Here is a 12,808-nt window from a genome sequence, read left to right as displayed (position 1 = left end):
ATTTTTATTTATTTATCTGTAATCTTGAACCTTTCATGCACTTATCAGGCTGGGAAGTGGAAGGACCCCCAGCTTCTCGCTCCCTACTTTTACAATCCACTCCCCTTCCATGCCGTTTTAAAATTTGCTGTCGAGATGCATTTGTTTTTATGAAATTCCTAATTCACTTCACAATAACAAATGCATGTGCTTGGAATGAGCTTACCATCTCACTCAGATTCACATTGATGTGGCTACACATGCTGAAAAGCCACGACTCACCACGCCAGACTACTTGTGCCTTTCATTTCCCCCCAAGCTGGTGCCCTCCAGATGTTTTGAATTAAAACTCATTAGCCCCAGCCAGGAGTTGTAGTCCAAAACACATTTGTGGCTGGCAGGACAGGGCTGTGTTGCTTCCAGACACTGCACTTCACTGCCAGTTCCTGAGAAGAGGAGCAGTAAGGCGTGTGTGCGCGTGTGGTGTGGGTTGCAGCATCAGGAACATCTGCATCCACACTGAGCTCCCCTGCCGCCTTGTCCCTCCCTCTTGCAGCTGCAACTGCCAAACACATCTGGAGGGGAGCAGGTTTGGCTGCATTTGACCCACTGGCTTCTCCTCCTCCCCTTTCCCATTTCCTCAGTGAAATAACCTATTGTTATCAATTCATATATTTGCAAACTGCTTAATAGTAAATCAGTTTCTAAGCAGTTTACAAAATAACAAATGACAGCATGTATATATATAACAAACAACGAACCTGGAAAAACTAGTATTGTACAATACAAAACGACAACACAGTGCCATATAAAACAAAATCTACCCAAAGCAAAAAGCCAGCAGCGCGTTTTGGAAAAAAATCTTAAGAGTCAGGGACTGCTTCCCTCTTCAGCCTCCCTCTTGCCATTTTCACTTTGTGATTGGCAGCTGTGTGTGTTAAGGGTTAGGAAGATGAATGTGATTTTTTTTTAATGGGCAGTTTTCAAGCAGCTTGTGGGGGGCAGGTCTCACCTTAAAAGTTGGGCATCATAAAAGTGTCTTCAATTCACCCCACCCCACGCCACCCCAAGGAACTAGACTTTTTCACAGGAAAGTATACATACTCTGCTTACTTACAACTATGTAAGACTCGTTTTATATATTGGTATATATTTTTTCTAGGCAATACTCTTCCATTTATTATGCCAATAATAATAATAATAATAATAATAATAATAATAATAATAATAATAATATAATATATGATCCTGTTGCCCTGACCTTCCATGTTAATATCTCTGCACAGCAATCATGATGGCAGATAGATTTAGCCCATTTTCCTTTAAGAGAGGAACATGGCAAAACGCCTTCACATTCTTTTCTTACTGTAGGTCTGCTGGCTCATGAGCCGACATCCTGTAACAGCTAATTTTTAAGAGAGGAGCGGGGTGGGACATTGCCACTAGGTTACACCTAACCTAATGTTCTTCAGGGGAAACCTTGCACTGAGATATTAAAAACCACCAACTGAATCAAGAGGTCACTCATGTCATGTGAAATATCTTGCCCGGTAAATGGACCAGGGCAATTCAACTACTGGTGTGTGTAGAGCTTCATGGGAAGAACTTAGCTTGAGAAACTTGTTTTGGATGCCAGGGGCATGGGAAGTTGTATGGCATCTGAGCATATGCAGAGTGCCTTTCCCTCAGCACTCAGTGACTTCCCTCTCCCACTATATATATTTGGATTCTAGATCAAAAGGTTCAGCTTCCCCACAGCTTAAACTATGGTGAACTTCATCTCACTCGCACAACCATTGCTCAATTTCTGTTTCTGTATGGATATTTAACTTCTCTGCAACCTGATACTGAAGCTGCCCTGTCCTGTTTGATGCCCCCAAAGACCACTGTGCTTCTTTGGTGCTTGGTAGCTGTTGTAGATTAAATGAACCAAAAGATGGTGTTGTGCATGTAATCTCAACCATTAAGAAACTTAAAATGAGTTTACCTAGCTATGTGGTCCAATATTAACTAGTCTTATATTTACTTTATTGTGGCTTTATTATTACTTGCTGGATATATAAAATGTTTACTAGTATAATCTCTCCTTTGCCCCCTTGCTCCTGTTGTCGCTTTCCATTACTTCTAAGTTTGCTCCCCATTCTGTTTTTCGTAGCCTCTTTCCTGTCCTCTGGCTCTCATACACTAAGATGGAGCCTGTCAATGGGGTCTGGAAACCCAGACAACTTGGTTAGCCACTGGTTGGTGTGTGTGTGTGTGTAGAGAGAGAGATTGGGTTATGAGGCCTGAAGAGCAGCTGCTTCCTGTGCTGGCTGCCTGCAACAGCTGAGATAGGAAGCAGTTCTTGCAGGTCGTGAGGCTGGTGGGAGGATGAATGAAGCTACAGCCTAGGAAAGGCAGCTGCTGTTGAGAGTGATGTGATCTCTATAGGCAGGGAGCCGGGGAGCGACTGCAGTAGAACCGACTCTGTGTGCCGCAGCCGTAATGGGAACTCAGGCCAAGTCTTCCCCCAGAGGAATTGATATGAGCACAGCAGGGTCTTTCAGTATCTCCCCCTCTCTTAAGCCTGAGCAGGTGTGCATGCCTTGTGGTCTTGAGGTGCTCCTGATTTCTGTACCAGAAAAAAACCTGCTCTCTCGTTTAAAACTGGGAGCAAGCACTCGCTAGATCAGAGTTGCACAGATTTGCTGGATAAATTTTGCCCTTTCTAGAAGTGGCAAGGACTGGGATTTCTAAAGCGTTCCCCAGTTCATAGGGGCATCCAGTTTTTGCTATCCTCCACACTGTTTTGCTGGTCACCAATCTAAATGGTTGCAGGCATCTCTCTCTCTCTGAATGGCATAATGCCCATATGCACTTCTGGGGGGAATTTGTGCAAAATACGTGTGTTGCTGCTTCATTGCACTGGTGTAGATGCTTTGCCAGGCCATTAAGGTTGTCTGCTTAGCTCCCTGTGCTGCTGTGTTTGCCTCCTACACAGCAAATGTGTGGAAGACAGTTGTATATTCAGTGCACAGCAGCCCTGAACAATTTGCCATTCCCAAACAAATGCAGCCCCCCAGCTCTGCATGCTGCCTGCCAATTTCTTCACAATCCCGTTTTTACTATCCTAGGCAAACAGTGAGAGCAGGAATTTTACTGTCTCCCTAGTTGGTGGCTTTCAAAACCTGTGCTGCTCTGCTTATAGCAAATCTGTATATAGCTCATAACTTCCTACTTTTGTGCATTTGAAGCTTAAGACCTCTGCCCTAAATAAAAGTGTGTGTGTGTGTGAAAATCTTAGGAATTATTGTGCATTTAGAGTTGGCATGTTATGTTCTCAAATAGCTCAGCTGGAAAGCATGAGACTCTTAGTTTCAGGGTCCTGGGTTCGAGTTTCGTGTTGGGCAAAAGATTCCAGCATTGCAAGGGGTTTGACTAGATGACCCTTGTGGTCCCTTCCAACTCTTATGTTTCTATGAATTCAGGAATGTTGCTCTCCTAAGCTAGCTCCAGGTTTTTATGTGCAGGAAGGAGGCTGGCAGTAGAGTCTTCCAGTCCTATTTTGTTATCAGACATATGGGGAAAACTAAGAAAAAAAATTTTGAGTGTTGAAAGTGTTTCCCCTTGCAATTGTATCATCATAACCAGCTTCATATCCAAGTCTAACACTGATGATTATGGACACACACACACACACACACACACACACACCCCACCACCATACATAGCCCAGTACAACAATTTTATTAAGTGACCTCAAAGTACCAAACATGGAAGCTGAATAGAATTCGGTGGTTGTTAAAAATGGGAATTTGTTTAAAAGATAAGATTGAAGTTACTTGGTCAAAGTGATCACAGTAGTGATTAATTGCTGATGCCTATCTTTAAGGGAGCATGCCATTTAATATTGTATGTGTATTTATTTGCCATGTAAGCTTTGTTTACTTCCTGAAGTTAACTTTTGATTTTAAAATGTTGAGAAAAGCAATTAGTAGATGGTCACCCACCATACCTTATGATAAAGATAATGGTGTTTTTGCTTCAAATGGAAACAAAACGTGTCTCAGTACAGTATGTGAATTTGAAATGAAGGTGTCCTTTCCCCCTCTCTGCCCCCAGGCCTGTTCATGATGCTGTGGAAAACGATCACCTGGAAATTGTCCGATTACTACTTTCGTATGGTGCTGATCCAACGCTTGCAACGTACTCTGGTCGAACGATTGTGAAAATGACACACAGCGAACTAATGGAAACGTTTCTAACAGGTGTGCAACATTATTACTTTGTTTCTTTGTTTATGGAAGTCATTGGTCAGACTGCTGACCAGGGCAAGACAGTTGAAGCCCAGAAAAGCCAATTCTGGTATAACTGCAGTGGCTACCAATTAGTTTCTGGGTTCAGTTCAAAGTGCTTGTTTTTACTCAAGATCCCAGTACCCAAATTGCTGCTTCTCTGTGGAGGAACTTACCTGGTCCTGTGTTTGACATTTGAGGCAAACCTCTGAGGGAGGTGTGGAGGGTGGCAGCATGGGAACAGGCCTTTTCATTGGTGGCTCCCTGCTTGTGGAATGCTGTCATAAGGGAGGCCTGCCTGATGCTGTCAATATCCATTTTGAGATGCTAGGCAAAAACATGTCTATTCGCTCAAGCTTTTGCCTCTTAATATGGAGGGCATTAGGTATCTCTCTCTTTTTTGCTCATCTTAGTGGATTGAGTTCATCTGCCACATACATGGTGTGCTCTTTAGGTTTTTATTTCTACTTTGTTTTAATGTTTGCTTTGCGATGTGAGTCTCTTTGGGTCATTTTTTGGTGAAAAACGCAACTAATAAATGCAACAGGTAAATAAATAATTTTCTACCAAAGTCGATGACTCATCTTAGGGAACAGCAATACAAACTCAGGCTGTAAAATTTAGTCCGTTAATTGGCTAGTTTAGAACAGAAATACAGGTCTTTTAGGACTTCAGAAGCACTCTTATGAAAACATAACCACTATGTTATATAATGATATGCCATTGGATTTAGGCTGCAACCATCAATACATTTATGAGAGAGCAAGACCCAGGATTGTGCTGTTAGCTGCATTAAAAGATGCAGTATCAACAGCTTGGTCTTGCTAGTAGGTCAAAGGGTCCTTCCCACCCATCTGGCAAAAGTGGTGAGGGTAAAATTACAATCCTTTGGGGCTCTGGTGGGATGAAATGCAAAATTCAGGGGACTTTACAGCAAGAAGGCAGAGATTTACTATGGTCCATATGCTTCTTTTCCTTCCTGCCTATCAAAGCTTCATGCAGCTGGGAGTATTTGAACCGTTTTCTACAGAGCAGCCCAGCTCACTGTAATAGGCTTTGTTTCCTTTCCTTTTTTAAAAAATAAAATAAAATCTTGCCTGTTTCAAAATGTTACTTCCAAGGGTTACTTTTGAGGCAGTTAAGAATTAAAACAAAACAAAATAATAAAACCTAATCAAAACCAGCAATAATAAATAAATAAATAACAAGCAGTATAAAATCAAAGAAAAGCAGGCCTGGAGCAATAAAACAAGGTACAAGCAGAAGGAATTGATACTCTGAAAGGTCAAATCAGACGCTGTTCAAAAGCCTAAGGAACATGACTTGATATTGCCTGGTACCTAAAAGATAATAAGGAAGATGTTAAGCACATGTGCTGGGGAGTGACCTGCAAAGTTTGGGCACAGCCACTGAAAAGGTCCCCTCTCTCGTAGCTACTCCTCTAACCTCAGAATAATGTAGGGATGTCTGGAAAAGTGTCTCTGAGGCTGGGTGAGTTCATATAGAGCACATGTAATCTATAGCAAGATTAATCTAAGGTCATTGTAGCCTCTGTGTTCAGAGTCTGTTTTAGGAGTATGCCAAATGAGAATGCCGAGGACAGGAATGGAAAAGGACAGAAGAGATAAGTAGGTGGAAACAGGAGAAGGGTTTTAGAAAGGAAGTAAGATGAGAGATAGTGTCTCATTTGGGCATCTGTAGTGGTCTGATCAATAAAACAGATTACATTGTATTCGAGAGCTTTGCAAAAGCAAAACTTCTTGGAATATGAATATTGTGATGCTTTATGACAAGATTGTCTGCAAAACTTGCCGACATTTTGTTTTGACTAAATTTGTTGTTATTGTTGCTGCCCCTAGAGTACTTAACTGACCTGCAAGGTCGAAGTGTCGATGACCCTGGCTTGTCCTGGGACTTCTATGGCAGCTCTGTGTGCGGTGAGCAAACATTCCTTTTTTGTATTATGCATGGGTTTTTTTGTGTGGGTGGGTGTATAGGCGGTGCAGGTGGGAAGCCACGCAAGATGCACATTTTACTGTATGTTTCACGCTGGTTCTCATTTCTTTTTTTCTTTTTCTTTTAAATAGAGCCAAAGGGGGAAACAGGTTTTGACATCCTATCTAATCCACCTGGCTCAAGTGATGAGGATGAAGATGGTCTTAGTGACATCTTTGAGTTTGAATTTTCAGATGTACCTCTGTTGCCATGCTATAACATCCAAGTGTCTCTTTCTCAAGGGTAAGGAAATGGAGATGGTATAAATATTTGAGGTAGTTGTGAAGTCTTGTGATTTTCATGTAGCCTCTCCAAATGGGCTTTGTGATTCTTTTGTCATTGGTTTTGGTGGAAAGGGGCTTTGGCTTGCATTTTTTATTTATATTCAGCTTCTGAACGGGTACAATCCACCCACATTGCATTGTGCATCTCTCCGGATGATTTTGTATGTCCGTATCTGCATGGATTGTGTGCTGATTTAGAGCTACATGCAGAACAAAATCCACTCCTGTATTTCAAACTGTTATTAAATGTCCCCATTCCTGTCAACTGGCTACTTAAGAGTTCTTTTCACGTTTTTGCAAGGTCCAAGTAAAGTATACAGCATTGACTGCCTGACGTAGAGCTCTTTCTCATCAATATTACAAAAAAAGGGAATGTGGCCAGTTACGCAAATAATTACTGACATAATTGAAATGACTGAAGCCTTTGTGCCATCTTACTGGTAATTTGAACTTCTTTCTTTACTTTGTTCTACAGACCACGGAATTGGTTGCTGCTTTCTGACGCAGCAAAGAGGCTGAAAATGTCGCCCCGGATATTTCGTAGCAATTTCCCAAGCGTGGAAGTTGTCAGCATCATGGAGGCGGAATTTTTCAAACAGGTATCTTTGAGTCAGCTGTTCTCTTGCCAAAAGGATCTAGAAGCTTTCAACCCGGAAGGCAAGGAAATGCTGGACTTGGTGGAATATACAAGTGAGATACAGACTTTGCTGGGAGCTTCACTCGAGTGGTTGCATCCAGATGAGGATATGGATCATTGGTGAACTTCCAGGCCGCTTTAATGTACAGTTCTCTGTAAAGTTATGTCTTTATGTATATGTGTTAATGCCACCATTTCTGTAAATAAAGGACACTGTTAAATAAGATACCTTTCCTTTATATACATATTATAAATATATAAATAAATTCCAGATGGGTGGACTTTTGGAAGATTTCTTTTTCTTTTTTTTTTAGAGATGTCATTCAGTTTTTACAAATTGTTATATAATATTCCTTTAAATGCACACAAACTTTGGTATAAATTTGTTTTTACTTGGGACTTTTTTTTTAAATAAAGGAAGTGGTTTTGCTTCACACAAGGCTTTGGTTTCACAGGAGATGCCTGTGACAGGCAGTGTGATCAAAGTCATATGGTTGTCTTGGGAGACTGTATTGGGTAAGGCACTTCATAAAATTTTCATTTTTGTTTACAAAGTTGCCTGCTTTGGCCAGGTAAACCCTATTGAATATAATTCAATGGACTGTAATATAAATTTAAAACATATCCATGCGCATCAGCTAGTTGTGTGAACTTTTATATCTTAATTTAAAAGATGTGAAATTTAGTTTTCACAAGGCAAACTGGATTGTTTATATATATATATGTATGTTTAAACATTTGATGCTCTTTATTTAAAAGAAGACTTTGAACTATTTTTTCTGTATCTTGTAAAATATTGAAAACTAACATATGTTGAGGTTAAAACTGTACAGAAGCTAAATCTTTTCTGAATTGTGTGTTTATGTTTGAGATCCGTGTTTTAACTTTGTAAGTAAATTCTTCTGCCTTTGTATTTATATTTTACAAAAAAAAACCCTTAAAGGCAATAAAACTGTTGAAAACTATATTGATGTAGCTTGGTTTTGTGTATGACCCTCTAGTGAACTAGGGGCCCTATCCAACCCCAGCTGGCACCCATGCCTTCATAGGAGTAGAGCTGCACCAGAAATTTCCCCTATCCCCCTAGCTGCTCCTTATGGTACAGGTTTGTCTTCTAAAAAGACCTTGCCACCATTTTAAATAGAGCAGAACTGGGCAGTGTTGCAGTTTCAAAACTGCTGGTGGTCACAGTGCAGTGACAGAAGGAGAAGTACCTTTTAGCCTTTGTTGTCAGAAGGCAGCAGCGGAGACAGGAAGTGCTGCCCCCAGTGCCCCGCTGCCAGGGCTGGAGTCAGATGCAGGTCAGCAATAAAGGAAGCAGATCGCTGTTGTCAGTGAAGTTTTTTAACTATTCAAGGAAATGAACATACACTCAGCCTAGTGGCCTCAGCAGCACTTCCCAACAGGCCTTGCCCCTACAGAGCAGTTGCCAGGACTGAAGGTCCTCGCCTTCCACACCTCTCTAAGCCCCCTCCTCTCCTGGATGTTTTCCAAGCAGCCTCAAAACTGTCTGTGCACCTCTGGCTTCCGTTCAGCTCTTCGCATTGCTCTGGGAGTTCTTGGAGACCAAGGGGGAGGGGAGCTTTTGGCAGCAGAAGCCCCTGAGTGGCAGCCCTTCCCCAGCTAGTTGCTTGCAGGGTTGCCTTCCTAAATGGTACAGGTTATTGAGGATGTACACATGTGCTTCTCTGTTTTACAATGTACTAATTCAGGATAAACTTAACCTAACGGGAAACCTTACCTGGATTATTGGGTATTTCTATTGAAGCGGGGCTTAAGTTAAGAAAACCACGCAATTGGCTGTAGACTAGTCCCAGTGACTTTGCTGTATTTATTTCAGATTACTGTACGGCTTGGTTGCTGCTGTGTTAGAGCAGAGGTAGCCATTGTGTTGCTCTCCAGATCATAGAATTGTAGCATAGGAGCCAACCCCTAGGGGCTTTGAAGGGCTTTGCCCCCCACAAAATATTTGAGGGGGACAGCCCCCCAAACTTGATGGGCATTGTCATTCAAATGGTGAGCATGCACTGTGTCATGAGATTATGTGAGGTAGGGCTTACTTAGGCCTCCCCCGATATTTTATTTAAGTTGGCACCCCTGAATTGTAGAGCTGCAAGGAACCCCAAGGGTCATTTAGTTCCAACACCATGCGGTGCAGAAATAAATGTGAACTACAACCCCCATAACCCTCAGCCCGGCTGGTCAGTGGTAGGGGACGATGTGTGAGTTCACACCATTGGCAGGGCACTACATTGACTATCTGACCTAGAGTATTATTTTTCTACAACTTAGTACGCAATTACAGAAGCAGCGGTTCGAATCCGCTCTACAGGGTGAGCTCCCGTTGCTCTGTCCCAGCTCCTGCCAACCTAGGAATTTGAAAGCACACCGGTGCAAGTAGATAAATAGGTGGTTCTTCTTTGGCAATCACTCGTAGCAGAGTAAGATTGTCTTCCATAAACACTGTCTTAACAATGAGTCCATAAGTGACTGTGGAGGCCAGTTCTGGATCCACACGTCCTTCCACAGTGGGGACTTCATTTTCTGGGCGGGAGTTGATTACCGTGTGGATTTGCCAAGCGTGCCTTCCTCTTAGCACGTTTCTCCCTTGCATCCTGAGTTTGAGTGCCTTCAAAGCCCATGACACCTTTGGTAAAAGCTGTTCTCCAATTGGAGCGCTCGCAAGCCAGTGTTTTCCAGTTGTCAGTGTTTATACTACATTTTTTTAGATTTACCACTGCAGCGGGAAGGTAAATAGCGTTTCTGTGCGCTCTGGCTTCCATCACGGTATCCCGTTGCGCCAGAAGCGGTTTAGTCTTGTTGGCCATATGACCTGGAAAGCTGTCTGTGGAGAAACATTGGCTCCCTTGGCCTAAAGCGAGATGAGCGCTGCACCCCATAGTCACCTTTGACTGGACTTAACCATCCAGACCTTTACCCTTTACCTTTTTTAACCTACGCAATTGTAGGAGCATTGTAGAAGATTAGCTACGGAGAATGTCGAGCAGCAGTAATGAGAAAGGAAGAAATTGCAGAATGCCCAGGTATTTCCTATGGCAAGAACCACCCACAATCACTGCATTAGGTATGAACCACAGTTCTGCCACTAAATAGATTTTCCTTTTGTTGTCACATTAATTTGCAACTCATTAATTGTGACAGAACTGAGGTGCTGTGCTGATGCAAATTTGCATATTCATGAGTAACTTATTAAACAAACAAGATCTCCCTGGCCTTAGGAAGTGCCCAAAGTAATGCTTCACAGTACATCACACAGCCTTGGATGGTTCATTCTCTCTTTATTATGTTAATAGATGCATCTGGTTTAAAGAAAAAAAGTAAATAACCTGTGATTTAAAAATTCAGAATCATTTAAACAATCCAGTTGACATGACTGACCATAGCTTCCCAAAATGTGTACACATTCCTAGTCATCCTCAGAATTAATTTGAAGGTGGGATATAAATGCCTACATTAAATAATTAAGTGAATGAATGAATAATGCACATAGTAAAATAGTTGCGTGTGCGTTCTTCATGCATGGCATACATGCATTGCTCATCTTATTTCATATACGCAACTGATCTCCACGTAGAAAAACTATAGGATATCCATACAGAAGAAAGGATCATTATGTGAGGCGGTCCTTCAGGGAATAAGCATATCTGCTTTTCTTTTTCTTTAAAGGCACACAGAAAAATGGCCTTTCATTAAGGTTTGTACTGATCTTGTACAAATCAGGGAAACAAGGTAAGAAGGGAGAAAGGCAGAAGGGAAGTACAATAGCAGCACATGGAGACAGAGAATATACATCTCTTGCCATGTGCACAGGAAGGTGCTGAGGTGTCCCTTGAGTCTAGCCCAGGGTTCAGCAACCTTTTTCTGCCGTGGGCCAGTCCACTGTCCCTCAGACCATGTGGTGGGCCAGACTATGTTTTTTGGGGGGGAAGGGAACGAATTCCTATGCCCCACAAATAACCCAGAGATGCATTTTAAATAAAAGGACACATTCTACTCATGTAAAAACATGCTGATTCCCAGACTGAGAAGGAGATTAGGCCACATCCGTCCCTGGGCCTTAGGTTGCCTGTTCTAGCTGATGCTTTCCTTGGCAAAAGCATTGAGCATACCACTAACACAGAGTACCGCCAAAGGGGAAAATGGGACTTCCAGGACTGCAAAATGATCATTTTGGCCACCAAAACAGCTCTTTGAATCTGATGCTCTAAACAGAAAGATATCCCAGGTTTACAAAGAGAAGGCTCACCGAAGAACATAGTACTACTTTAGGACCAAAACTGTACTACTTTAGGATGCCCCCCACAAAAAAACAAGTGAACCAAATGGCCATTATTAATCTTCACAGCAACTCTAATAATCTTTATTGCTCAGCTGGTTTAATTTAATAGGCCCCAATGTATCTGGAATGCCATTTTGGGGTGGATAAACTTTGAAATTCAAATCTAGGGTCGTTAATTTTATAGATTCAGTGGGAAAATGTTCTGCAGTCTTCTGAACTGGAGTAGTTAATTGCAAAGTCCAGTGGTTGTTTAGATAGTAAGTTGTACATACCAGTAGTTTGTTTTCTAATAAATTGTACATTAATATTGTAGGATCTGAAAGCATTTCAAGAGAGAAGGAGAGAGAAAAAGAGTGCAGTATTCTGAAGCCCCACAAATTTCAGGGGAGTATTTATCAGCCCACCAGACCCTGACAGAAAATTGAATTCAGGTTGCAAGAGTTCAGATTTAAAATTGTCCCCATGTCTGATTAATTGAGATAAAGTTATATGGTCACAAAGTCTTTCCAATAGTTACATATGCTGCTTTTTAAATTGTGGGACTCGAGTGTCTAGTCCAGGCATGTCCAACAGGTAGATCGTGATCTACCAGTAGATCAATGGACGTCTATGGTAGATCACTGGTAGATCATTGGCTCCCCCCAAAGAACCTGAACAACTGTGGCTCCCCTTAAAAAAGCTCAACATTTTACCTCCTCCCTGAAAAAACTCAACAACTTTGACCTGAACCCCCAAAAAGGAGGTAGATCACTGCCAGTTTTTAACTCTATGAGTAGATTGCAGTCTCTTGGGAGTTGGCCACCTCTGGTCTAGTTCATAAGTAGTAGTTGTTTAGTCGTTTAGTCATGTCTGACTCTTCATGACCCCATGGGCCAGAGGACGCCAGGCACTCCTGTCTACCACTGCCTCCCGTAGCTTTGAGAACACTGTCCAACCATCTTGTCCTCTGTCGTCCCCTTCTCCTTGTGCCCTCCATCTTTCCCAACATCAGGGTCTTTTCCAGGGAGTCTTCTCTTCTCATTAGGTGGCCAAAGTATTGGAGCCTCAGCTTCAGGATCTGTCCTTCCAGTGAGCACTCAGGGCTGATTTCCTTAAGAATGGATAGGTTTGATCTTCTTGCAGTCCATGGGACTCTCAAGAGTCTCCTCCAGCACCATAACTCAAAAGCATCAATTCTTCAGCGATCAGCCTTCTTTATGGTCCAGCTCTCACTTCCATACATCACTACTGGGAAAACCATGGCTTTAACTATACGAATCTTTGTTGGCAAGGTGATGTCTCTGCTTTTTAAGATGCTGTCTATAAGTATATATGTATATACGGTAAGTCCATAAGTATA

At 42.1% G+C, this 12,808-nt stretch overlaps 1 protein-coding gene across 26 annotated transcripts in view; it reads left to right on the top strand.

The window, feature by feature from the left end:
* The window catches only part of BCOR (BCL6 corepressor), an 86,526-nt gene extending 78,392 nt beyond the window's left edge, over positions 1–8,134 (top strand). For all 26 annotated transcript variants that reach the window (XM_083498365.1, XM_083498352.1, XM_083498360.1 and 23 more), the window contains 4 exons: positions 4,081–4,226; positions 6,113–6,190; positions 6,341–6,491; positions 7,008–8,134. In XM_083498365.1, coding sequence (XP_083354491.1) covers positions 4,081–4,226; positions 6,113–6,190; positions 6,341–6,491; positions 7,008–7,293 — 661 coding nt within the window. In that variant the 3' untranslated portion in view covers positions 7,294–8,134. The remainder of the gene's footprint in view (positions 1–4,080; positions 4,227–6,112; positions 6,191–6,340; positions 6,492–7,007) is intronic.
* Positions 8,135–12,808: the final 4,674 nt, after the last annotated feature.

Source organism: Podarcis liolepis, assembly GCF_965112155.1.
Source record: "Podarcis liolepis genome assembly, chromosome: 4".
In the NCBI taxonomy this organism is placed as follows: Eukaryota; Metazoa; Chordata; class Lepidosauria; order Squamata; family Lacertidae; genus Podarcis; species Podarcis liolepis.
Note: the sequence above shows the minus strand (reverse complement) of the source record. Positions and strands in the feature narration are given on the sequence as shown.